This window comes from Staurois parvus, unplaced genomic scaffold (assembly GCF_062004578.1).
Source record: "Staurois parvus isolate SC_StPar_1 unplaced genomic scaffold, SC_StPar_1.0 ptg000827l, whole genome shotgun sequence".
NCBI classification, from domain to species: domain Eukaryota; kingdom Metazoa; phylum Chordata; class Amphibia; order Anura; family Ranidae; genus Staurois; species Staurois parvus.
In genome coordinates, this window is record NW_028318623.1 from 3,122,905 (window position 1) to 3,149,986 (window position 27,082).

The 27,082-nt window shown below is 43.9% G+C and overlaps 1 protein-coding gene across 1 annotated transcript in view; it reads left to right on the plus strand.

The window, feature by feature from the left end:
- The window catches only part of SHANK1 (SH3 and multiple ankyrin repeat domains 1), a 724,545-nt gene that overhangs the window by 386,006 nt on the left and 311,457 nt on the right, over positions 1-27,082 (plus strand). Inside the window, exons 5-6 of the mRNA XM_089655187.1 lie at positions 5,475-5,583; positions 16,457-16,608. Coding sequence (XP_089511313.1) covers positions 5,475-5,583; positions 16,457-16,608 — 261 coding nt within the window. The remainder of the gene's footprint in view (positions 1-5,474; positions 5,584-16,456; positions 16,609-27,082) is intronic.

The following is a 27,082-nucleotide window of genomic DNA, read 5'->3' on the forward strand; positions in this document are numbered from 1 at the left end:
CTATCTCTCCACTGCCCCTTCAGATTTTGCAAGCTTTGTTTAGCTATGATGTCTGATCTCGTTAGTTTCATACTAAGGCTAACTAGTCCACTAGGGTACACATATAACAGTGTGCCTAGGAGGACATGAAAGGTAAATCCATTCCTGCTCATATGCATAATAGGCCTCACTACTTTCCAGTAAAGGCCGCTGGTATCATCATGATAATTAATAAAGAAAAACCAGCACACTAAATATTTAATGGTTTTTGGGCTGCATTGTAGGGTAAACATTATTATTATTATACAGGATTTATATAGCACCAACAGTTTGCTCAGCGCTTTACAATATAACGGGAGACAATACAGCAACAATACAGTTCAATACAAGAGGGTTAGGAGGGCCCTGCTCCTTGGAGCTTACAATCTAAGAGAAAGGGGCTGGTGGTACAAAAGGTAATAACTGTGGGCGATGGACTGGTAGAAGGAATAGAAGATTCCGTTATTAGCTGAAGGCAAGATAGGCTTCCCCGAAGAGATAGGTTTTCAGAAATCGCCTAAACGTAGGCAGAGTAGGTGATGGTTTGATATGTTGGGGTAGAGAGTTCCATAGGTTGGGGGAGGTTCTGGAGAAGTCCTGGAGATGAGCACGGGAGGAGGAGACAAGGGAGCTAGAGAGCAGGAGGTCATGGGAGGAGTGGAGAGGACAGTGTGGGTGATATTTGGAGACAAGATTGGTGATGTAATTTGGGGCAGAGTTAAATATAAATGTTAGTATCCAGTTATATTCTGTGTATCCAAGAAAGAATCCAGGAGTTTTTGAAAGAGTTATAAATAGTTTTATATGTGATTATTAATGTTTACAATTTTATTCATTGGGCAATGGGAAGCCAGTGGAGGGATTGGCAGACATCAAATAGGAAAATACAACCCCTGGCAAAAAGTATGGAATCACCACTCTTGGAAAATGTTTATTCAGTTGTTTAATTGTGTAGAAAAAAAATAAAAAACAATCACAGAAATGCCTCAAAACTATTGTCATTTAACATTCCAACCTTCTGACTTTAAGAAACACTGAAAAAAATTAAAAAGAAAGTAAAATGTGGTCAATTGCAACTGTTTTTACAGATCAAGCAAAGGACAAAAATATGGAATCACTCAATTCTGAGGGAAATATTATGGAATCACCATGTATTTTGCAATTCTAAAACAAACATCTGCATCAGATTACATCTGCTAATTAGTCTGCGGTTATAAAAGAGTGCTTGCACCCCTTGGTGAGCTGTTGCACCAAGCTGATTGACGTGAATCATGGCTCCAACCAGGGGCGGACTTACAACTCATGGGGCCCCTGGGCAATAGGGGATCATGGGGCCCCTGTGTCTTTGCTCAAACTCAAAAAAGCCTATGAAAAAGGTACCAGGGGCATCTCATGGGGTGCTCTTACTGACCCCGGGCCCTTGGGCAGTGCTCGAGTTTCCAACTGGTCAGTCCGCCCCTGGCTCCAACACCAGAGATGTCAGTTGAAACAAAGGAGAGGATTATAAAACTTCTTCAGGAAGTAACATCCTCAGGGAATGTTGCAAAAGATGTTGGTTGTTCCCAGTCAGCTGTGTCTAAAATCTGGACCAAGTACAAATCAAATGGGAAGGTTGGCCAGAGAAGACCAAAGACCAAAGAAGACATTAAAGCGTCAAGATAGAAAACTTAAAGCAATATGCCTTGAAAATAGGAACAAATGGGCAGAAACTGGAGTCAATGTCTGTGACCAAACCGTAAGACATCACCTTAAGGAAATGGGATTTACATACAGAAAAGTCAAATGAAAACCATCATTAACACCTAAACAGAAAAAAAAACAAGGTTACAATGGGCTAAAGAGAAGCAATCATGGACTATGGATGACTGGATGAAAGTGATATTCAGTGATGAACCACGAATCTGCATTGGGCAGGGTGATGATGCTGGAACTTTTGTTTGGTGCCGTTCCAATGAAATGTATAAAGACGACCACTTCAAGAAAACATGCAAATTTCCACAATCATTGATAATATGGGGTTGCATGTCAGGTAAAGGTACAAGGAAGATGACAGTCATTAAATCTTCAATAAACGCACAAGTTTATATTGAGATTTTGGACACTTTTCTTATTCCATCGGTTGAATGGATGTTTGGTGATGATGACATCATTATTCAGGATGATAATGCATCTTGCCATAGGGCAAAAGCCATGAAACCTCTCCTTCAAGAAAGACAAATAATGTCAATGACATGGCCTGCAAATAGTCTGGACCTCAAACCAACTGAAAAGGTGGAAATGAAAGAAAATGGTTCATGACAAGGCTTCAACCTACAAAGCTGACCTGGCAACTGCAATAGGAGAACGTTGGAGCTGGATTGATGAAGAAAACTGTTTGTTCATAGTTAAATCCATGCCTCAGAGAATTCAAGCTGTTATAAAAGCCAGAGGTGTTGCAACAAAGTACTAATGGTGTGCTGGAGTGTTTTTTTCATGATTCCATAATATTTTCCTTAGAATTAAGTGATTCCATATTTTTTTCCTCTGCTTGATCTGCAAAAACAGTTGAAACTGACTACAGTTTTCTTTCTTTTTAATTTTTTTAAGTGTTTCTTAAAGCCATAAGGTTGCAATGTTAGGAAAACTCATACAAATGAGCGCAGAGAGGCCACTCCAGGTGGAAACATGTGAACAGTTAATCATGAGCTCACCACTGCTGCCTTGTTAATCATATGCATGATGAAAAGAACTGGAAAAAAAGGCGCTGTGGAAAATGCTCTCAGACAAGCACCTTAGTGGAGGTGCATCTTTATTGGGTGAGATAAAGTAGCAATGTTAACCTCCCTAGCGGTATTCCCGAGTGTAACTCGGGGTAAAATGTCAGTACCAAAAGCGGTAACCCCGAGCTACACTCGGGCTTACCATGCAGCGCTGCATAGGGAGTCCCTGCAGAGCTTACCTTGTCCTTCGCTCCCGCGATGTGTCCCCTGCAGCGTCCCTGGCCATCTCCTCCGGCTGATGCCGGCATCCGGCTTCTGTGTTCCGGTCCCTGTGACGTCGGGACGTACGGGCGGCAGGGGCGGCGGGAAATTTGAAAATTTTAAAAAAATTTCATTTTTTCAAAACGAATTTTACATAGTAAAACATTGCTGTTTCAACCCATTTCACATACATTTTGTCCCGAGTGCTTTGTCCGGCGCCCTGCCTGCATTTTGACTGTTCTTTCCGCCTGGAAACTTAGAAAAGTCCATGGCGTCCAAAAAGCGTCCCTTTAGGTCAAAATTGGTTTTAGACCGGCTAGAGAACAGCGATAGTAAATCAGAACCACTTGCAGAATTGAGTGATAATGATTCGTGGGGGAAATTCGTCATCAGACACTGAAAAGGATTTTGAGACTTTGCTCAGCGATGTGCGAATTTGCCTCTGTATTTCAAATTTCAGTGTTTTTGGTTTGATTATATTATTGAATTAAATGTATTATTATTATATTATTATTTTTTATGATTATTTATTAAATTATAATTTATGATTTTGTGTTTCAAATTTTATCATATCCGGGATGTTTACTAGACTCTTGTTCGGACAGATTTCAGTGAGTTATTCCTAAATATTACAGGCCTACAATAAAAAAACTACATATTTCCATGCAAAATAATGGTACCGCTTTCAGCACCAAAAATCTGAAATAATCAGACCGCCAGGGAGGTTAAATTAAAATATTTTTTTAAGGCATGTCTGTGATTAGTTTTTTTTTCTACACAATTAAACAATTGAATGAACATTTTCCAAGGGTGGTGATTCCATACTTTTTGCCAGGGGTTGTATGTATGCATTCATATTGTTTGTTTCTACACATACCAAAATGATAGTACAAATGCGCTAGTACCTTGAGGGAAGAGTGACCTGTAGTGTCTGCCAATATTTTATGCAAAAAGGACAGGAAACACTTGTCCAGTCCAGAGGTCTGGAAACTGCTGCCTGGGGGCCGGATGTAGCCCTTTGCTTGCCTTTATCTGGCCCTTGGGACATCGTTCCTCCCACTGATATGAGACACTGTTCTGCCAACTTACACTCAATGGCCACTTTATTAGGTACACCTCTTCCATTGCTTGCTAATACAAATTGCTTAACAGCTAATCACATGGCAGCAACTCAATGCATTTAGGCATCTAGACGTGGTGAGGACAACTTGCTAAAGTTCAAACTGAGCATCAGAATGGGGAAGAAAGGGAATTTAAGTGACTTTGAAAGTGCAATGGTTGTTGGTGTCCGATGGGCTGGTCTGAGTATTTCAAAACTGCTGATCTTCTGAGATTTTTAAGCATAACCATTTCTATGGTTTACAGAGAATGGTCCAAGAAAGAGAAAATATCCAGTGAGCGGCAGCTGTGTGGAAAAAAATACCTTACTGATGTCAGAGGAGAATTGGTAGACTCGTTGCCAGGGGCGGACTGACCATTCGGAAACTCGGGCAGTGCCCGAGGGCCCGGGATCAATAAGGGGCCCCATGAGATGCCCCTGGTACCTTTCATAGGCTTCTTTGGGTGTGGTTTGAGTGTGGGCGAGGACACAGGGGCCCCATGATCCCCTATTGCCCGGGGGCCCCATGAGTTGTCAGTCCGCCCCTGCTCGTTGCTGCAACATTCATATGGTAGGGTCAGAATTTGGAGTAAACAACATGAAAGCATGGATCCATCCTGCCTTGTATTAATGGTTCAGGCTGGTGGTGGTGGTATCATGGTGTGGTGGATCCATCCTGCCTTGTATTAATGGTTCAGGCTGGTGGTGGTAGTGTAATGGTGTGGGGGATATATTATTGGCACCTTTTGGGCCCCTTAGTACCAATTGAGCATCGTTTAAACACCACGACCTACCTGAGTATTGTTGCTGACCATGTCATCCCTTTATGACTCCAGTGTCCCCATGTTCTGATGGCTCCTTCCAGCAGGATAATGCACCATGCCACAAGCTCAAAACATCTCAAAATGGTTGAACATGACACTGAGTTCCCTGTACTTCAATGCCCCCCACAGTCACCAGATCTCAATCCAATAGAGCACCTTTGGGATGTGGTGAAATGGGAGATTTGCATCATGGATGTGCAGCCGATAAATCTGCAGCAACTGTGTGTTGCTATCATGTCAATATAGACCACAATCTCTGAGGAATGTTTCCAATACCATGTTGAATCTATACCACGAAAATTGAGGCAGTTCTGAAGACAAAAGGGGGTCCAACCCGATACTAGCAAGGTGGACCTAATAAAGTGGCCGGTGAGTGTATATCCCCTTTAGATAAAGATATAACTAAAGAGTTCCAACCTATACCCAAATCTTAATAATTGAGAAAGATAGTTACATAGGTACATGTATTAGATGACATTTAGCATTAGTCATTTTAATGCTTTTGATGTTGTAATTGAACATGTGTGAAGTAAAAAACTGTCTATCCTGAGATGTTCTTTTCCTTCACTACAGGCTGGTCTGAAAAAATTTGTGGAATATGTACAACACGGTTCTGCAGAGAAAGTGGCCAGGTTGCTGGATAAAGGCCTAGATCCAAATTATCATGACTCAGAAACAGGAGGTAAGTAACACCACTACAGATATACAAATGCCTTCTAGCGTGTAACATGGATATATCATTTCCTTTCCTCTCTCACACTCACTAACTTGGGCCTCATAGGACTCTTCAATGTGCCCTTTCCTGCTCTATTGAAAAGGAAAATCACCAGTTAACCTCCTTAGCGGTATCCTTGAGCAGGGGTGGACTGACCATTTGGAAACTCGGGCACTGCCCGAGGGCCCGGGGTCAGTAGGGGGCCCCATGAGATGCCCCTGGTACCTTTTTCATAGGATTTTTTGAGTTTAGCAAGTACACAGGGGCCCCATGATCCCCTATTGCCCGGGGGCCCCATGAGTTGTCAGTCCGCCCCTGTTCCCGAGTGTAGCTCGGGGTAAAATTTGAGTACCAAAAGCGGTAACCCCGAGCTACACTCGGACTTACCATGCGGCGTTGCTCTGGGAGTCCCTGCAGCACTTACCTTGTCATTCGCTCCCATGATGTGTCCCCTGCAACGTCCCCGGCCATCTCCTCCGGCCGATGCCGGCATCCGGCTTCCGTGTTCCGGTCCCTGTGGCGTCGGGACATACGGGCGCCGGAACAAACATAAGGGCGCTGGCAAATTTGAAAATTTTTAAAAATGCCATTTTTTTCAAAATGACTATTACATAGTATAACATTGCTGTTTTCAATGCATTTCACATACATTTTGTCCCGAGTGCTTTGTCCTGCACCCTGCCTGCATTTTTACTGTTCTTTCTGCCTGGAAACTTAGAAAAGTCCATGGCATCCAAAAAGCGTCCCTTTATGTCAAAATCGGTTTTAGACTGGCTAGAGAACAGCGATAGTAAATCAGAACCACTTGCAGAATTGAGTAATAATGATTCGTGGGGGAAATTCGTCATCAGACACTGAAAACGATTCTGCGACTGAGCTCAGTGATGTGCGAACTTGGCGCTATATTTCAAATTTCAGTGTTTTTGGTTTGATTATATTATTGAATTAAATTTATTATTATTATATTATTATTTTTTATGATTATTTATTACATTATAATTTATGATTTCGTGGTTTCAAATTGTAACATACCCGGGATGTTTACTAGACTCTTGTTCGGACAGATTTCAGTGAGTTATTCCTAAATATTACAGCCTACAATAAAAAAACTACATATTTCCATGCAAAATAATGGTACCGCTTTCAGCACCAAAAATCAGAAATAATCAGACCGCCGAGGAGGTTAACAAAGTTCCATGTTAAATGGTTTCTTATATTGCTCAGGGGCTCATGTAGTGAGATCTCTGAGCTTACGTTCCCAGGGTGCCCATCTAGTGCAGCCTTTCATGGAAGGACCTAGTTGCCCTGTCGAATTTTAAATCTTATAGACCCCTGGTGGACATTGGATGCATGTTGTGTAACCCTTGGACCTTTGCAGACAGTACTGGGAGTGGGAATACTGCCGGTGATCTTTGGCATTCTCAAGTAACATGTTCCCAGTCTTTCTCTTCTGCAGCATTTTCCCACTTTTTAGAAAATGTATATTATATAGGGCGTGCTTGTTAGAGCCCAACCTCTGTAGCTGTAAGATAAAGGTGCCAGATGGATATCAGGGATGGATGGATGGGAGCAGTAACACTGAGGCAGCTCTTCTTAGAGTGGAAGCAAGGCTCTAATGCAGTAAAAAGAAAAAGAGAGGAAGGCGCCTCTAAGTGCAGTATTGACATGTATTCAGTAAACAATGGAAAATTTGCACTTACAAGATAAACGGTTAAAAAGACTCATCGTGTGGAAATTAGATCCAGATGGGACATCCAGCCATCCAGCAGCAGACTATGCCTATAGGATCAGGAAGTAGAGTCCAGGATGTGCCTGTGCATCAAAAATGAAGCTTGGAGAACAGAGTCAGATATAGCAGGTGAAGGGGGCAGTAATGCATTTAGGCGCATGCTTAATAGGCTCCTTCTTCAGACTTCTGAAGAAGGAGCCTATTGAGCATGCTCCGAAATGCATTACTGCCCCCTTCACCTGCTACATCTGACTCTGTTCTCCAAGCTTCACTTACAGTGCGGCTTCGAGGCGCCTTCCTCTCTTTTTATTATTATTATTATACAGTATTTATAAAGCGCCGATAGTTTGCTCAGCGCTGTACATTACAAAGGGGGACAGAACATGTGACAGAACAATAACAATACAATGCAAAACATGAGGGGATTGAGGGCCCTGCTCCTTGGAGCTTACAATCTAGGAGGGAGGGGATGGTGGCACAGGAGGAGATAGCTGTGGGGGATGGAGTGGTAGGAAGAGTGGAGGAGGTCGGCCAGTTAGCAGGGGGTGGGGTAGGTTTCCCTGAAGAGATGGGTTTTCAGGGTGCGCCTAAAGGAGAGGAGAGTAGGTGATAATCTGATGGGTTGGGGCAGGGAGTTCCAGAGGATGGGTGACACCCTGGAGAAGTCCTGGAGGCGGGCATGGGAGGAGGAGACTAGGGAACTAGAGAGAAGGAGGTCTTGTGAGGAGCGGAGTGTGCGTGTTGGGTGGTAGTTGGATATTAGGTCAGTGATGTAGTTCGGGGCAGTATGGTGGACGGCTTTGTACGTCAGTGTTAGGATTTTGAATTTGATTCGTTGTGCAATTTGAAGCCAGTGGAGGGATTGGCAGAGGGGGTGGCGGAGATGGAGCGGTTGGAAAGGTGAATGAGTCTGGCTGCCGTATTCAGGATCGACTGAAGCGGGGATAGCCAGCAGCGAGGCAGGCCAGTGAGGAGGGAGTTGCAGTAATCGAGTCGTGATATGATGAGGGAGTGGATGAGCTGTTTAGTGGTTTCTGGGGTTAGGAACGTGCAGATTTTGGCAATGTTGCGGAGGTGGAGTCTGCACGAGTTTGTTAAAGATTGGACTTGGGGCTGGAAGGATAGGTTGGAGTCCAGAATAACACCAAGTACTCTTTTTCTTCTTTTCCCACTTTTTACCCATGCTGCTGGCACCTCCATAGTGTCTAAAGTTTCTGACTATCTCCTGAAGTCTACTACAGTCTTTGGTAGCATTACATTTACTGAATATTATGTAATGCCCCATGGTGGTGTCAGGGACCACAGCTGAGGCCCCCTATACCTCATGCGTTGACCACGACTGTTGTAGACTGAGCAATAGAAAAATTGGGAACATAGAAAACCTCAAAATGAGAAGGTAGGTAAATGTCCCCAAGAGATAAAGGAAGGCAGTAGGCTAGCTGAGCTCCACCCAGTAGTAAAATATCACTTTTTGACAGACGTATTGAAGTAGGTCCCATTTTTAAAAGCCAACATAGAAAAACGGATGCTTTAAAGGATGTAGACTTTGTGCACTATCCTACATGACACTAATAATAACTGAGATCTGGATTTCTATGGACAGAAAAGACTACTTATTTGGATCTAGTCCTTTTAAACTTTCAAGAATGTGGAAAAAATGGAGCATATTCCCAATTGTCATGCCACCATTGAATCTGCTTGTTATAGGCGATAGCTTCTTCAATGTAAAATAATGTTAGCAGACTTTATAACTTTTGCTCAGTTCAGTGATAGCTGGATAAGATTACTGCCTTTCTAATCATCTTCACACCTAGTATAGAGCTTTAAGTATTTTTTCTCCCAAACTAAACATATACTGGTAGGTTAGACACCCTATGTTCAAAATGGCCTTTTGGTAGTGTCGATGTGACCATGTTAGGGGTACTAATTTTAAGTTGTGATGGGGTTAGCCATAAAGTAACAAGTAATGCTCCTAATTTTGTGATTATCAGGACATATCTGATCTTCTGCAAAAATTTTCAAGTTTAAGTTGGAAATTTCCCACTTGGAGGGCATTCTTATTGCATGGGGTGAGCAGGCAAAATCCTTCACTCTCCTTTGTAGGAAAGTTAAAGTGAACACATTCCTCAATCATACTGGGCTAAGTAGCAAATTTACTTGATGGGTCATAAGATTCATGTGTTTATCTTCCAGTGATTCCCGCCATTCTAGACTGCTGACTGTCCATCTAGGAAACATCCAGTATTTCTGGGTATAATAAAACAGGCAGTACTCCCCTTGCCTTCCCACAGTGCAGGGGTGAGTGCATGAAATGGCTGATTTTGATGAATAAGTCGTAATGTATATGGGCATTCCATTGTGCCAGCAGTATACTAGAACAATGGTGGAGTGAGTAAACGGTTAGTACATATGCTTTGAGGCCTGTTTTACACTTGCTGCAAAATGTGGCATTGGACGCACATTTTTAAAGCACTCTGAATGCCAATCAAAGCACATTTTGATACATAAAATGGATACATTACAGTCTTGTTTACACATTGCATTTGCTTTGCTTCACTTCAAAAATTATACCCCAATGTCGCTTTCTTGGTGCTTCAAAGCATCTCCAAAGCCTCCATAGAAGTCTGTGACAACCAGGGGCGGACTGACCATTTGGAAACTCGGGCACTGCCCGAGGGCCCGGGGTCAGTAGGGGGCCCCATGAGATGCCCCTGGTACCTTTTTCATAGGCTTTTTTGAGTTTGGGCAAGGGCACAGGGGCCCCATGATCCCCTATTGCCCGGGGGCCCCATGAGTTGTCAGTCCGCCCCTGATGACAACGCTCACTTACAGCACCTGCAGCTTTTGAAAGGCTTTTATTCAGCTTTAGCTTTCTATTGTTTAGAGGTATTGCAGGTATGAGATATCCCAGGATGCACTGAGAAACCAATAAGAAAGCCAAAAAGATGTCATCAGCAGTCACTTTCAGTTCATGTGTATATATTCTGGGAGTGTCCGGTGCAGACATCACATCTGGTATGCAGTGTGGAGCAGCAGGAAGGTGAGCGGGGTGCAGACCTGAGCCGAGCAACTAGCAGACAGCACATGTGGTGTGCAACATAGTAACGCTAGAGTGGAAATTGAGTGGGGACATGAGAGAGAGGACTGAGTAGCAGAGAATCAGCAGTTCTGGGGGACAGGAGCAGGAGAAACTAGCATTGTCACATGTGGTGCACAGCGTGGGAGCAATATAGCAGGAGATGAGCTGGGACAAGAAAGAGAGTAGGATCCACCAACCAGAGGATCAGCAGAGCTGGGGGTTACTACTGAGTGGGGGATCAGCAGAGCTGGGGATTACTATTGAGTGAGGGATCAGCAAAACTGAGAATTACTACTGAGCATGGGATCAGAAGAGCTGGGGGTTACTATTGAGCCGAGGATTAGCAGAGCTGGGGGTTACTAAGTGGGGGATCATCAGAACTGGGAGTTACCGCTGAGTTGGGAACCAGCAGAGATGGGGGTTACTACTGAGCGGGGGATCAGCAAAGCTGAAGATTACTACTGAGTGGGGCATCAGCAGAGCTGGGGGCACTACTGAACAAGGGATCTGCTGAATGAGGGTACCAATGAGTTGGGGATCTGCTGAACAGGGTTACTAATGAGCTGGGTATCTGCTGAATGGGAATACTACTTAGCTGGGGTTCTACTGGGCCCCTTTAAAACAAACCAAAAATCAATACACACAGAGCATTTGCCAAGCTTCATTAAAGATTCAAATAGCATCACTGAAGCATCACCGAAGCATCACAGAAGCATCAAAAACAAATCAAAAAAGCATGTTGAAGTGGTATGCACTTCAATGTGTGTTAAAGTCAAAGCAAGTGTAAATGAACCCAACATGTAACTTGTTTGCTCATTGCGGGCAAAGTGCAGCCCTCTAGATTTGACAAATGACGCTGGAGCTACTTAAAACGGTAGTAAACCGCAAAATAAAAACCTAAAAAAATCTTCCCCCTGCAAGTTAAGAGTATAATGTACTAGTATGCATTGCATACTAGCACATTAGGAAAGACTTACCTGAAAACTAAGCTCTCCAGCGGAGCACTGTTACAGCTCCCCAGGGCTTCCATCTTTACCCGGTCTTCCTTCTGGGTTCCTGGGCTGTGGCCGTTTGAATGGCCAAGCCAAGGTGACGTCATTCCCATGCATGCACGGGGGAGTCTCTGCCATGGCACACCTCTCTCAATGGACAGCACACCATCCATTGAGAGCGCAGTGTGCATGCGCCGGTGACATCACCAGCACTGCCAAAGTAAATATCTCCTGCAGGAGGTATTCTCAGTACCTACAGGTAAGCCTTATTAAAGGTTTACATGTAGGTAAAACATGAAAAAATTACTTTACTACCACTTTAAATAGTCCATTCAGTAACCATCCAGGTAGCACACTGGTAGATCCAACACACTGTACAATTAGATGGCAACATATGCACATGTTCTGCTGACTCTACTGATTAGGAACCAGTTCCTGTTGCTCCAACAAATCTGTCAAGGACAGGCAGATATCTGTTTGCTCTTTATTCTTAAGATATTCGATCATGAATGACCAGCCTAAGGCTGGGAATGATTTAAATGGAACAGTGTATTTTGCAAAGCTCTGCTAAATATAGTGAACCTATATAAAATGTTATATATATATATATATATATCTCATGTAATCCGCCAATGCCGGAAGCAGGCAGGGGTGCCAAATTGATATGACCTTTTATAATAGTCCCAAAAATGTTCTTGTACAAGTAGAAATGAAAATAGAAATTGCTTTGTGATATTTTTGTATTTTGCATTTTTTCTTTTGTGTTTTTGGCATTGGAATCTGACTCTAAAACATGAACCGTCATAGTTTTTGGCTCTGAGTTCGAGAATTTATGGGATATTTAGCAGTTAGTAGTCTTGTTTTGTGTCTGTGCTAGAAACTCTAATAGCTTGTTGTCTAGGACATATTTATGTAATCAAGCACAATGTGGTTCTGTGCTCAACGCAATTGCGAAAAACAAATGTTTATTTACTTCAAATGAATGTCAATGCTTGTTTAGGTATAAATTAGATGTAAGAGGAAGGCATAGAATGTCTCTATGGAGCTGCATTGATAAGAAGCCTTCTTGACTCTTGGCAAAGCTTTATTGAGTGATGTTATAGGGTAGGTGGATTTTTTAAGGTAACTCTGGTTTTTGTCACTGAGTTAAAAATATAGAAAAAGCAGGTGAAAAAGAAGAGGGTTTATACTCACATGTCCTGCCATCTGCTCCTGTAGAGCAACAGCCTCTTCACACACTTTCAGATAGGTTGCATGACTGGTCTATTGCTGCAGTCTGTGGTTCCTCCTCAACAATTATGGCACTACAGGGCACTTTAGTGGATGTAACCACAGTGTGTGACATTACAGGGCACAGTCATGGCTTAATCATCATTGGAGGGAACCACAGAGTGTGGCATTACTGGGCACAGTAATGGCTTAATCATCATTGGAGGGAACCACACTGTGTGACATTACAGGGCACAATCATGGCTTAAGGATCATTGGAGGGAACTACAGTGTGTGGCATTACAGGGCACAGTCATGGCTTAAGCACCATTGGAGGAACCTACAGTGTGTGACATTATGGGACATAGTAATGGCTTAAGCACCATTGAAGGTAACCATAGTGTGTGGCATTATGGGGCACAGTAATGGCTTAAAGATCATTGGAGGGAACCACAGTGTGTGGCATTATGGGACACAATCATGGCTTAAGAATCATTGTAGGGAACCAGTGTGTGGAATTACGGGGCACAATCATGGCTTAAGGATCATTGGAGGGAACCACAGTGTGTGGAATTACGGGGCACAATCATGGCTTAAGGATTATTGGAGGGAACCAGTGTGTGGCATTATGGGGCACAATCATGGCTTAAGGATCATTGGAGGGAACCACAGTGTGTGGCATTACGGGGCACAATCATAGCTTAAGGATCATTGGAGGGAACCACAGTGTGTGGCATTAGGGGGCATAATCATAGCTTAAGGATCATTGGAGGGAACCACAGTGTGTGGAATTACGGGGCACAATCATGGCTTAAGGATCATTGGAGGGAACCACAGTGTGTGGCATTACGGGGCACAGGCATGGCTTAAGAATCATTGGAGGGAACCACAGTGTGTGGCATTACGGGGCACAGGCATGGCTTAAGAATCATTGGAGGGAACCACAGTGTGTGGCATTATGGGGCACAGGCATGGCTTAAGAATCATTGGAGGAAAACCACAGTGTGTGGCAAGGGATACAGGCATACAACATTTCTGAAAGTGGTAGATATGCAGATTCTTCCAGCAGTTGCATTGTTGAATAGACTGAAGGTCAGGGCAATGGGTGGCAGGGCAGGTGAATCTAAACCCTCTTCATTTGTAGGTTGTGCTTTTTTTACGTATTGTTTTTACTGAGTGACATAACCTCTGTAAGTAAATTAAAAAACAACCTTTGAAACTACATTAGCATGTTAAGATATTATTTAGATATTCGGAGTGGGATTAATTCAACAATTCAATCTTGGACTCCAATATTTACTTAAAAGTTTTGTGCAAGGACTTCACATAACTGCAGGACAGGGGTTCTGCTATTTATTGACAGTTGACCATGGCACATTGATACCCCTTCAAGTTGTCAAAGATTTCCATCTTCTGGTAAATTCCATTTTAAAAGCACTTGTGATGTTGTAGTAGACATAACCCATAAAAAAAAACAATGACAGTACAGAAAAATAGACACTGAAGTTGTGGTTTGTTTTATTCTTTGTAAGATTAGTACTTTATTGTTACAATAGAAGTATAAAGTTAGTTTGGAAAAGCATTTGGCATAATTAGATTTTTTCCTGAGAAAGCTGGTGTACATTGGATGGGCCTACATAGAGAAAGAGGGAGGAGTGGGAATTCTACTTTGTTCTAATTTAGTTAAAAAAAATACTGGTGCCGTTTATGCATAAAGCAGACTTTGCACCATAAAAAAGAGGGTGCTACTATTTATTAGCCCCTCCCCCATGTAAAAGCACAAACAAAACAGTTAAGAGAAAAAGAAAAGCTTTCCCACATGGAAGGAAAATATATTTGAAATATATTTTTAAAATATTCTTCCCAAACATATTGCCATATATTTGAAATACTACAATTTTGGTCGTATTCAATATATATATATATATATATACTGCATTTTGAAATGCTTTTTTATTACAAAATATATGAAGAATATATGTAAAAATATGTTAAAATTTATTTTTTTTTATGTTAAAATAATCTGAAGAATATATTTAAAAAATATATATTTTAAAATATATATATTTTTAAAATATATTCTGCAGATTGTTTTTAACATATAAAAAAGTCATTTTAACATATATTTTTACGTATATTTGTAAATGCATTCTAAAGATGATGATTTGTATTTTTAAAGACATACAGTGTATTTAAAATGTATTTTTAAAAATAGTTTTCATATATTTTGTAATAAAAATACATATTGACATGTAGTGTATATATATATATATTTTTTTTAAATATATTTTGAAATATATTGAATATGGCCAAAATTGTAGTATTTCAAATATATGGTAATATATTTGAGAAGAATATTTTTAAAATATATTTCAAATATATTTTTCTTCATTATGGGTTACCTTGGACGTCAGCTTAAAACCTTCTTGTTTAGGTCTCGCTGATGCCTCTTAGTCTTACAAATTATTGGAAAAGATAAAAAGGGGAACCTTGCTTTTTAGTGCTTGGTCCATTTTAAAGTGGCGTGTTAACTAGAGCAGGGAAGACCTAGTACATCTGTCTGTTTTTTATTCTGGTCATTGTCCATGCTGGGGGGATTTTCCTTCACATCGTATACCAACGACCAGACAGAAAATGTGGGGAGACCTTCCAACTAAAAATAAAAATAAAACCTGACAAAGGTTTGGCCTTGATTTTTTTGTTAAAGTGGAACGTCACTTTGTCAATCCATATTGACTGTTTTTAATACTGCTGCTAGCATTAGTAAATAGATAGGAAAAGTTATCCTATTATCTTGTTTTAAACATTTCTTCAGTTACTTTCTGGTTTCTGGCCTAAACAAATGATGTCATACATCCTAGGAGGCCTCACAAAAGGGAGGAGGGTTTTTGTCAGCTAAGCACACCCATCTGCCTGCATGCCTGAGCAGGGGCAGACTGACAACTCATGGGCCCCCCGGGCAATAGGGGATCATGGGGCCCCTGTGTCCTTGACCAAACTCAAAAAAACCTATGAAAAAGGTACCAGGGGCATCTCATGGAGCCCCCTACTGACCCCAGCCCCTCAATAGGGGATCATGGGGCCCCTGTGTCCTTGCCCAAACTCAAAAAAGCCTATGAAAAAGGTACCAGGGGCATCTCATGGAGCCCCCTATTGACCCCAGGCCCTCAATAGGGGATCATGGGGCCCCTGTGTCCTTGCCCAAGCTCAAAAAAGCCTTTCAAAAGCTGCAGGTGCTGTAAGTGAGCGTTGTCATCAGGGGTGGACTGACAACTCATGATTCAATGCAGTTTGAAAAAGAGTCATGTATGATTTCTGAGCAGTGCCTTCAGGTTCAGCTGCAGATTACAGGCTATTGATGCCTAAGCAGGGACGGACTGACAACTCATGAGGCCCCCGGGCAATAGGGGATCAAGGGGCCCCTGTGTCCTCCCCTAAACAAAAAAACCTATGAAAAAGGTACCAGGGGCATCTCATGGGGCCCCTACTGACCCCGGGTGCTCAGGCAGTGCCCGAGTTTCCAAATGGTCAGTCCAAACCTGTGCCTGAGCTAAGGGAAGATGGATTTCAGGAAGTAAATGCTACATGAATCATCTACCCATACTCAAGATAGCCACGGCCAGAAATGCTAGGTGGGTGTTTTTCAAAGTGATTTCTCAGCGTAATAAAGCATGGAGACATGGATGGATGGCGGGGCGGATTGATTTAAATATCAAAAATGAATTATATAGTGTTTTTGGTTTGTGGTGGTCAGCTGCAGTGCAATTCCCTTAAAACCAGCAATACGATTGTATAAACGTTAAATGACCAACATATCGTGCTTCTTTATAGAGACACCACTGACCCTGGCCTCACAGCTTGAAGGAACCGTGGATGTGATTAGGATGCTGTGCCTTGGAGGGGCCCACATTGACTTCCGAGCCCGGGATGGCACCACGGCTCTGCACAAAGCTGTCTGCTCCCGAAACTACAATGCCCTTATGGTAGGATCTATTTCTACAATGATTTGCTTTCTGGTTTTTCTCATTTTGGGTGGAAAGAAAAATTTGAAACAATGTCTGTAAATGATATTTAATTTTAAGTACTACTGACTGTTGTGCTTGCAATAGTTTTGCATTAAAAACTAAACTCTAGACACGCTGCATAAATAAATTACATATACGGTTTTGGTTGGACTTGGTCCATGGTCGAGAGGTGGAAATACGGCAACTATTATAATAAATCTGTATAAAGATTGTATGACTGCCTTTTAAGATAAGTTGGGCATATTACTTTTAAAGTCCCAAGGGAAAAAAATATAAAGGTTCTGCATTTAATGGTACATATAGGTGCATATTCTAATGATGCTAATAATGCAAACACATCCCGAAAATTCCTCTTCAACCCCTCTCCAGATCTGAGGATTTGCATCTTCCCATCACGGGAATCAGCGGATTTATTTTTGTTTAGCCGTTCAATGTTTTTTCCTTTGTAACTGGCAGAGCTGCCTGAAGGCTTCAGAGGAACTATGTGATTCATTTATCAAGTTCTACACAAACATCCTGTGACATATTTCAGAGAGTCATATGGAATATTCATTGCTCATAGCCAGAGATAGCTTTATCCATCGTAAACCTCCATGCAATGATTGATTAGGGGGTATTACTATGGGATGCAAAGTAAGTAGTCACGATTAGAGTTTAATGCATTTCATCAATGTCCCTGTCTCCCCCCTTGCTATGCACATCAATAAAAGTCATTGTATAAACCTGCTATTTCAAAAGTACCCGAGTACCACCGACGTGATTTGATTGAGTTTAAAAAATGTGGAATGAAGATATTCCTATATCCTCATAATTAATTATATTATTTGTTTCCAAAGTTAAATACTAAGTGAACCCACAAATTCATCTTTTAACCCAGTGGTTCTCAAGCTTCCTAATGCCGTGACCCTTTAATACAGTTCCTCATGTTGTGGTGACCCCCAACCATAAAATTATTTACCCAGTAATTATAATTCATGAAGTGTCGTTTTACCTCCAATACTGCTGCTTTCAACACAGTAGCTGCTTTCAACACAGTAGCTGCTTTTAACAGAGTAGCTGCTTTCAACACAGTAGCTGCTCTTTACACATCGGAAATATGTGTTTTCTGATGGTCTTAGGGGACCCCTGTGAAAGGGTCGTTCGACACCCAAAGGGGTCGCGACCCACAGGTTGAGAACCACTGTTTTAACCACTAGCCTACAGGGCACTTATACCCCCTTCCTGCCCAGGCCAATTAACAGCTTTCAGCGCTGTCACACTTTGAATGACAATTGCACGGTCATGCAACATTGTACCCATATGAAATTTTTATAATTTTTTTGAGACAGATAGAGCTTTTTTTTGGTAGTATTTAATCACCTCTGGGATTTTTATTTGTTCTTAAACAAACCAAAAACCACAGAAAATTTTGAAAAAAAAACATTTTTTCTTAGTTTTTGTTATACAATTTTGTAAATAAGTGATTTTTCTCCTTCACTGATGTGCGCTAATGAGGCTGCAGTGATGGGCACTGATAGGCTGCACTGATGGACACTGATAGGTGGCACTGATGGGCACAGATGAGGAGGCACTGGTAGGTTGCACTGATAGGCATTGACAGGCATCACTGATGGGCACTGAAAGGCAGCACTGATACATGACACTGATATATGGCACTGATAGGCAGCACTGACAGGCACTGTTAGGCAGCACTGGCTGGCACTGTTAGGTGGCACTGACTGGCACTGTTAGGTGGCACTGACTGGCACTGATAGGTGGCACTGACTGGCACTGATAGGCGGCACTGACTGTCACTGACTGTCACTGATAGGCGACACTGACTAGCACTGATAGGTGGCACTGATTGGCATTGATAGGTGGCACTGACTGGCACTGATGGGTGACATTGAAAGGCAGCTCAGATGGGCACTTATATGTAGCATTGATGTGGCACTGATGGGCACTGGCACGTGGCATTGATGGGCACTGGCACTGATGGACACTGACAGGTGGCACTTCTGGGGCCACACTGATCATCAGGGCACACTGATCATCAGTGCCCTAATGATCAGTGTACATGTCCCCTCCGCAGAAGCCGATTACCGGCTCTCCTCTCGAGCTGTCAGCGTGACGGCTCGAGAGGAGAGAAATGCCGATAACCGGCATTTCCGTGTTTACATGTGATCAGCTGTGATTGGACAAAGCTGATCACATCAAACAATAAACTCCTTCCCTTCCACTCCCACCAAAAAGTCACACTTTCTCCCTAGAAAGTATACAATCCAACATATCCTTTTCGTGATAAAACATATAAATCCCCCATGGGGGATTTATATGTTTTATCACGAAAAGGATATGTTGGAAAGCTGATGACATGACTGAGCCGACATCTTCGGCTCTTTCCATGATCCACTGTGTCTGAGGGACACAGTGGACCGGCGATTGCCACGCTGCGCTCTCCCTGAACGACAGAACCACCATATTACTCTGCAGACTCTGTGGGTTTAGATCCATGAGCCCGCTCCTGCCTGCAGCCCCTGTGTCCACATCCACGTCTGTGGGCTGTCTCATAGCTCTGAAGTGGATGCACGCGTTGCAAAAAAGCAGCTTAACATGGAGGACGTGTCTCAGCACCTGTGTGAATGAACCCTTAAAGTTAAAGTGATACTTTTTTTTTCTATAACAAATATGGTATACCTACCTTCTCTGTATAGTGGTTTTGTCCCCTGCCAGCTCTCCTAGCTCCACCCCCTTTACCAGTGCCCCCAATAACAAGACACTTGCATGGGGGGCACTGATGTGTTCTTGCTCCTGAGCCCCACTCTATGCATCCATAAGATCCGTGACTCAGACCCGCCCCCCACTCCTCACTAGCTGTGATTGACAGCAGTGGTAGCCAATGGCTATTGCTGCCGTGTCTCAGCCAATGAGAAGAGGGGAACATGAGGCTCCCTCACACACTCACAAACACACTGACACTAACTGACACAGATGTTAATTTAGAAAATGCTTTTATTAATTGTACTTAAAATACATTTTCCCTGTTCTTTGATTCTGATTTTGACCTTGGACCTTGACATTGACCCTGTCTCTAGTCCTAAAACTGAACCAGATTAAATCCTGATGTAGCTATTCTTTTTCTTTCTTTTTTTTTTTTCTTTTTTAACATTTTTTGAACACATACTTTTGTTTGTTTACATATTTCTCGTCTATTAAGGAGAAAAAGATACAATGTGTCTTTTTCTTCATTCAAGAGAAAAAAACAGAGACGGGGGCAGGGTGTACAGTGACTGCTAACTGTGATAGCCCATCACAGCAATCAGGTGATCGGGAACAGGACATCACATTTCCCAATTGTTAGTACGAGGCTTGAAGCTCATGGTGAGAGTCCGGTCTAGGAGTGTGGTCTGCAGCATGCCCTCAGCACCATCACAGGTATGCATATATGTGGCCTCTCAGAAGAAAATCCACTTTAATGAGGCTACATATACACTACATTGCCAAAAGCATTGGGCCAGCCCTCCAAATCAGTGGATTCAGGTGTTTCAATCACCTACATGGACACAGGTGTATACAATCAAGCCCCTAGGCATGCAGACTGCTTCTACAAACATTGGTGAAAGAATGGGTTGCTCTCAGGAGCTCAGTGACTCCAAGTGTGGTCCCGTGATAGGTGGTCACCTGTGCAATAAGTCCATCCGTGACATTTTCTGGCTACTAAATATTCCACGCTCAACTGTTAGTGGGATTATAACAAAGTGAAAGCAACTGGGAACAACAGCAACTCAGCCACCAAGTGGTAGGCCACGTCACATGACAGGGCGGGGTCAGCGCATGTTGAAGCACACAGTTCGCAGAAGTCGCCAACTGTCTGCAGAGACAATAGCTAAAGACCTCCAAACTTGGTGTGGCCTTCAGATTAGTACAACAACAGTGCGTAGAGAGCTTCATGGAATGGGTTTCCATGGCCAATCAGCTGCATCCAAGCCCTACATCACCAAACACGTTGCAAAGTGTCAGATGCAGTGGTGTAAAGCAAGCCGCCACTGGAATCTAGAGCAATGGAGACGTGTTCTCTGGAGTGACGAATCACGCTTCTCTGTCTGCTAATACGATGGATGTGTCTGGGTTTGGTGGTTGCCAAGAGAACGGTGCTTGCCTGACTGCATTGTGCCAAGTTTGGTGGAGAGGGGATTATGGTGTTGGGTTGTTTTTCAGGGGGTGGGCTTGGCCCCTTAGTTCCAGTGAAGGGAACTCTTAAGGTGTCAGCATACCAAGACATTTTGGACAATTTCATGCTCCCAACTTTGTGGGAAGAGTTTGGGGATGGCCCCTTCCTGTTCCAACATGACTGCGCACCAGTGCACAAAGCAAGGTCCATAAAGACATGGATGAGCGAGTTTGGGGTGGAGGAACTTGACTGGCCTGCACAGAGTCCTGACCTCTACCCAACAGAACACCTTTGGGATGAATTAGAGCAGAGATTGCGAGCCAGGCCTTCTCCCCCGACATCAGCGCCTGACCTCACAAATGTTCTTTGGGAAGAATGGTCAACCTTCCCATAGACACCCTCCTAAACCTTGTGGATGGCCTTCCCAGAAGAGCTGAAGCTGTTATAGCTGCAAAGGATGGGGCCAACTCAATATTGAACCCTACGGACTAAGACCGAGATGCCATTAAAGTTCATGTGTGTGTAAAGGCAGGCCGACCAATACTTTTGGCAATATAGTGTATGTATACGGTTAGCAGAAGGGGTTAATACATCTAAGATTATATTCAAGGAGCAATTCTGGATGAAATTCTAAGAGTTTTCGAAAGAAATTAGTTGACCAAATGATGGCAAGATCAAATGCTCAGAGGAGTGATTTTTCAGAGCTTCCGTATGAATGTTCGAATGAAATTCTATTGGTGTATGGCCAGCTTAAGCCTCTGCATACTGCATCTGGAGCCAAAAAACAAATCATTTGTTTTGTTTGGCACCAGAAAGGATGTTGCAAAGCTGAGCTGGCAACTAATAGTACTCTACATTTTTAGGCTTGGCACCAGATAAGATTGCATTTCCTAAGCTTGAGCCTACAAACAGACACACTATATTGAATATTATTCTTTTATTTGATAACTTTACAGATTTCTCTATAGTATTTTTTTTAATAGAAACAAATTTCCTTCATCTAGGCAAGTGTAAATGAGTAGGCATGAAAATACGAGCAGCGCAATTAAAGTGCTCCGTCAGTGTTAAAAAGACAACAGAGAATACCCTGAAAAGATGATAATTGCTTACTTTTTCCTGCTATGCATGCTGGTTAAAGTTGGCCATAGATGAATAAAATCTCAGCCGGTTCTGCAGGGACTGTCTGAGATTCATTCAGTCTAGGGGGAGGTTGTCATACTGAAGTCGATCCATCAGTCGGCTTCAGTACAACCAGACTGTTGAAATTATTGCATGCGATTACTGCCGGAGCAGGGGCGGACTGACCATTTGGAAACTTGGGCACTGCCCGAGGGCCTGGGGTCAGTAGGGGGCCCCATGAGATGCCCCTGGTACCTTTTTCATAGGCTTTTTTGAGTTTGGGCAAGAACACAGGGGCCCCACGATCCCCTATTGCCTGGGGGCCCCATGAGTTGTCAGTCAGCCCCTGTGCCGGAGGCTATAGTAATCATTGTGTTCTGCCAGCAGGGAAGGCTCCCCGCTGTCAGAACACAATAGCTGTCAGGAATGGACTCGGCATGGGTGGTGGGACTCACCTGCCGTGTGGGCTGCAGTACCAGGGCTGACCAGCGGGTGCTCTCAGCAACCAGAAGCTCACTCCTGCAGTCAGCCATCAGCTGAAGCTGATTGCAGGAGGTGTATTTAAGCAGGACCAGGCCTGTGATCAGTGCCTTGGTGTATGTTTCCCATGAGCCCCTGTACCTGGTATCCTGTGTTCCTGCCTATCTGCCTTGTTGCTGACCCTGCTTTGATCCTGACCTCTGCTGACCGTCTCATGTTGAACCCCTGGCTTGCCTGACCATACTTCTACCTGATCCTCTTTACCGCGCTGCCCGTGAGTTACTGAACCCGGCTTGTGACCCTGACCATTCTCTGCCTGCTCCTCCGATACCTCACTGCCCGCACGTTACTGACCTGGCCTGCCTGACTACGCCAGTGTACCTGAAGCCTGCTACTTCCCTGTGTCAGTCCACACATTTCTGATCATACCTGGATCCCTAACAATAGCACTGAGGGATATATTCCCCCATCAACACAGGGGAATCCAAAAGATCAGCACTCCAGGAAGAGTTGGCTTCTGTGGAAGACTTTATCGGATTGTTTCTCTTGAATGGAGCTGTGTCAGCTAGTGATGGGCTATATGTTCGACTTGAACATTGTTCGACTTGAACATTGGCCGTTCTTGTGTTCAGCGAACACATGAACGGTAAGTGCGTTCGGCGGGCTGTTCACTTGCCGATCCCTACAACCCTGACAGTGCATTGTGATTCGGTCAAAGCAATGCACCAGACCACAGGTCAGGTGCAATGCTTTGGCCAATCACAGCGCATGATGATGACCCCGCCCCCTTGTGACATAATGACAGTATTTAAGAACTGTCATCCCAGTGCAGCTGTCAGATGACGGGAGCCAGCGTCGTGAGCAAAAAATAGTTTTTTTACTTTTTTTGGGTCAACGGTGGTGGCGGGTGTTGTGATTGACATTGGGATACTTTGAGGGACATTTTTAAAATTTTTGTTTTTAATAAAGGACTTGTCAAAGACTGTCTTCCATCATTTTTTACACTACACTTTTTTTTTGTGAATGAGTAGCAGTACCATGTACCCTATATTCATTCACATAGAGAGGGAGGCTGGGATTTGGGGGCCCCCTTGTTAAAGGGGGCTTCCAGATTCCAATAATCCCCCACCTGCAGACCCCCACAACCACCAGCCAGGGTTGTGTGGATGAGCCCTTGTCCCTATCAACATGGGGCAAGGTGCTTTGAGGGGAGCCCCCCTGCCCCAAAGCACCCCCCAATGTTGAGATCATGTGGCCTAGTATGGTTCAGGAGGGGTGGATGCTCACTTGTCCCCCCCCCCCCCTATTCCTGACCTTCCGGGTCTATGCTCAGATAAGGTTCTGGTATGGATTTAGGGGTGACCCCCACTCCATTTGAAAAAAGAAATTGGCGTGGGGGTTCCCCTCAAAATCCATACCAGACCCGTAGGATATTTTTAATTACCAGACAATGTTGGCAATTCTTTTTACATACAGCTGAAACAATAAAGAATGTTTTTAGTCGCTGTGTGGCATCTTACTGCATACTTAGATATTTAGTGAATTGTCCCCTCTGTTCAAAGTTCGCAGTCAAACTTTCGTTATGTTTGAATGTTCGAACTGAACAGGGGGGTGTTCGGCTCATCACTAGTGTCAACCAGGGGTTACCGGAGAGGAAATTGCATCATCTAGAGCTGCTTGACATTGCTCAGAAATAATCTGATAAAGTCTTCGTTAGGAGCCAACTCTTCCTGGAGTGCCGATCTTTTGGGTTCCCTGCTGCACTCACTGGCTCCACCTACTGTTGTTTCTGTTAATACAGGACGCAGTTACCTGAAAGTTGGCGGGAGGAACCACTGAGCACAGTGGGAGTCCCGGAGGTTGGCATTCCCGGAAGTGTACAGAGAGAGGACTTTAGAAGACGATAAAGTGGAGCAGCAATTGGCCACACAAGCAGTGGGAGAAGATTACCATTTACAACCTTCTTTTGAAAGATCACCTGTGTGGCCATTTTAAAGGCTAACTCCATGTTTAGAGTGTAACATGGTACCAAGTTGACCCCCATCCCCAAACTGCGTTCCGTTGCGGCGATTTTTCTCCCAGTGGTAGTTGTCAGCTTTGATTTTTGCGCAGCTGTGTGTGGCTCTGCCAGTGCAGCCAGGCCATTTATTTCCAGAGGTCTGTAAGGGCTCGTTCACACTAGGCTGTTTTGCCAACGCTTGCCAAACGCCCCTATAGCTTTTGGCAAGCGTTAGTCCGGCGTTTGCGGAGCGTTATTAACGCTCCGCAAACGCTCCGCAAACGCCGCATGCGCGGTTTAGCGGCGGTTGCTAGGCGTTTGCGGAGCGGCACCATAGACGAGAATAGGAGGCTTCAAAGCCTCCTGACTCGTCCAGAGGCGTCCGTTTTGCCGCGACGCAACGCGACGCGACGCAAACGCTCCCGTTAGAACAGCACCATGTGCTGTAATGTGCAGAATTGGCAGAGGCGTTTGGGAAACGGTAAAAACGCTTCCCAAACGCCTCTCTGCCGCCTGCACACAAGGCTAGTGTGAACGTAGCCTAAGACACACTGGGTGCGACTTGACATGCCATGCAACTTGCAAATTGCTCAGCAAGTCTCATCCTTTCTCTGCAATTAAAGCGGTCATATCGGTACGACTTGGTCCCTCTGATGAAGAAGGGACACCCTTCGAAACGCGCCAGCTTTACTGAATATCCATCCCCTCGATGGGATTCGCGTTATCTTCAAGTCCCTGTGAGGACTTACATGCCTGATTTTATTCGCTGTTTGTGAGTATATTTCTATAATTAATAAATTTTGGATACTGAGGTAATGCGCAAGGTTGGTGCGCTTCTCGTTTTCATTTCATTCTGCAGTATTGGTCGGGCTTCCCCAGCCTTGTTTGGAGCCGCACAACCCTATATGCATTGGTGGACGATTTTTCCAGGTCTGGTTCCATCTATTTGCCACCCGTCTGGGTCCTAGAGCGCAGGAGAATTCGTCTTTGATTTACTACTTGGTCAGAGCCACACCGATTTCTAAAATAGTGCATGCACTACTTCAGGTGCGACTTGCATACACACCTAGGTTAGATGTCTTGCAAGTTGCACCTGAAGTCGGAATGACATCCAACTTTGAAATCGTGTGACTTCACTTCCAAAGTCGGATCTGTGTAATCGCAGTGAATAAACTACAAATCCCATCTACCAACATGGACTTGTAGCTCTCACCAGGGCTGCTGTTAGAAACCACGGGGCCCCGTACAGCCAATGTAATAGGGCCCCCAAATAAACACAGTTTATTATGCTTCAGTTATGAATGAACACAGTGAGTTATTCTCTACCGATCACCACTGTGTTCATTCAGGAAAGGAAGGGGCTGGTAAATGTGATATATTTACGAACCCTTCCCACGCTCTCCATCCTATTGATCCTATTGCATTCTTGCATCTGCCGGTGGGAAGGAGAGGATGGAAGCCGGTAGCACTGCAGGGGTGTGGGGGAGGGAACACAGGGGGGCTTGGGCAGCATGGGGAAATGTATGATGCACTGGGAGGGTGCTGCAGACAAGGGATCAGTTCCAGTCAGGGGCAGACTGACAACTCATGGGGCCCCCGGGCAATAGGGGATCATGGGGCCCCTGTGTCCTTGCCCAAACTAAAAAAAAGCCTATGAAAAAAGTACCAGGGGCATCTCATGGGGCCCCCTACTGACCCCGGGCCCTCGGGCAGTGCCCGAGTTTCCAAATGGTCAGTCCGCCCCTGGTTCCAGTAATTAATCCCTGTCCCTGCTGGGCCGATCACCCTCCCTGCTCACATCTGATTCACTCTGATGCCAGGGCCCCCCTGCTGGTCTGGGTCCTGTACAGGAGAACCAGTGGTACCCCCTTATCCATGGCCCTGGCTCTCACTACAACAGAAGTGTGGAGATTACCGCACTCATAGTCCATTGAGACTTTCCCCATCTCTCTAAATGAAAGTCCATACCTTAGTATGAAGAAGTAGCAATCCACTGATCTCGGTTGCAATATTTCGCAGGCACATTTACAAAAAAAAATAATAGTTACACATTTTTTAATGCATTTAAAGTTCATGTGTGTGGAAAGGCAGGTGTCCCAATACTTTTGGCAATATAGTGTACCTTAGTACCTCTGTAATGCTGCCTAAACCACTCTGCCAGGACTACACCGTCGGGCAGGAGCTCACTCCACCTGGCAGCAGGAACACAAGTGCAGTTAGCAGTGCTGAAATGCAATGGCAGTTTGCCAGTGACGATCTGCAGGAAATGGAGGGTGGGGGGAGCACATGTCCTATTCTCTCTCTCTTTTGATATTTAGAAATATCAAGATCTTTTACCCTCATATCCTATTTGGTGCTGATGAAAAGGCAAATGACGAATAGTCACATGAATCAATAACCTGAACTGCATCTGGAGAGCAGCCCTAGCAATCCTGATATAAAAGAAATGACTCATATTCTGTTTTTGTTATTATAATTTATTACGTATCTTTATCAGGACTAAATGTATCTTGTACACATGTGATGTTGACATAACCACAAATTACTTTGTAGCTTTGATAACATATGCAAAGTACTCTCAGGAAACCACAGTGCCACACCGTGCATTTGGATGGCAGGTGGCCTATAATGGGACCAGGAAGGTCCAGAACCTTTGCAGAGAAACAGCCCCAAAGCATGATGTT